General features: G+C 47.6%; 1 protein-coding gene across 1 annotated transcript; it reads right to left on the bottom strand.

Moving 5' to 3' along the window:
• Positions 1-86: 86 nt before the first annotated feature.
• LOC102739075 (hsc70-interacting protein) lies at positions 87-607 on the bottom strand (the record flags this gene model as incomplete). Its single annotated transcript, XM_006751490.3, is given in 1 exon segment — positions 87-607. A coding segment is annotated over 1 exon segment (489 nt), but the record flags the coding sequence as incomplete, so codon positions are not given.
• Positions 608-611: the final 4 nt, after the last annotated feature.

Below are 611 nucleotides of genomic sequence, written 5' to 3'. Positions count from 1 at the left end.
TCACAGCACCCCAGCTTTCTTCATGAGAAGGTCAGAGGTACACTGGTTTGTATTATTGCGACATCCATTAGGTGATCGTTGCTTTTCCTTCAGCAAGGGCTTTGTCAGAAGGGCATTATTATGCTTGACCTCCAAATTTGGAGGACAATTTACTGATGAGATTCATAACCTTCGGATTGCTCTGATATTTTGACATATTCGCCGGGTTCTGGGCCACATCCTGGAAGCCCACCATAACTTCTGGATCCTGCATGGCTGCGAGAACCTCTGGATCACTAAGAATTTCATTGAGCCCAGGCATTCCTGCCATTCCAGGCATCCCCCCTGCCATTCCAGGCATTCCTCCAGGAAAATTACCAGGCATTCCCCCAGGAAAGCCACCTGGGAAAGAGCCATACTGAGCTCCTGATTGTCGTCTGGCTTCTTCCTCCCTCTGGGCTCTCTCATGTTCTTCCCGAGCCTTCTTAACCCTTTCTATTCTTTCTTTGATCTCTCGCTCTTCACGTTTTCACTCATACTTTCTCCGATGTTCAGCAATTTTCTGGGCCCTCGGTTGAACTTCTTTCAGCATTGCGCTAGCATCTTCATCATAATCCAGTTTACAAGCAAGG

The sequence above is a fragment of the Leptonychotes weddellii genome, unplaced genomic scaffold (assembly GCF_054177405.1).
Source record: "Leptonychotes weddellii isolate Sample4059 unplaced genomic scaffold, ASM5417740v2 HiC_scaffold_58700, whole genome shotgun sequence".
Classification (NCBI taxonomy): Eukaryota; Metazoa; Chordata; class Mammalia; order Carnivora; family Phocidae; genus Leptonychotes; species Leptonychotes weddellii.
This window is presented reverse-complemented; position numbering and strand designations above follow the sequence as displayed.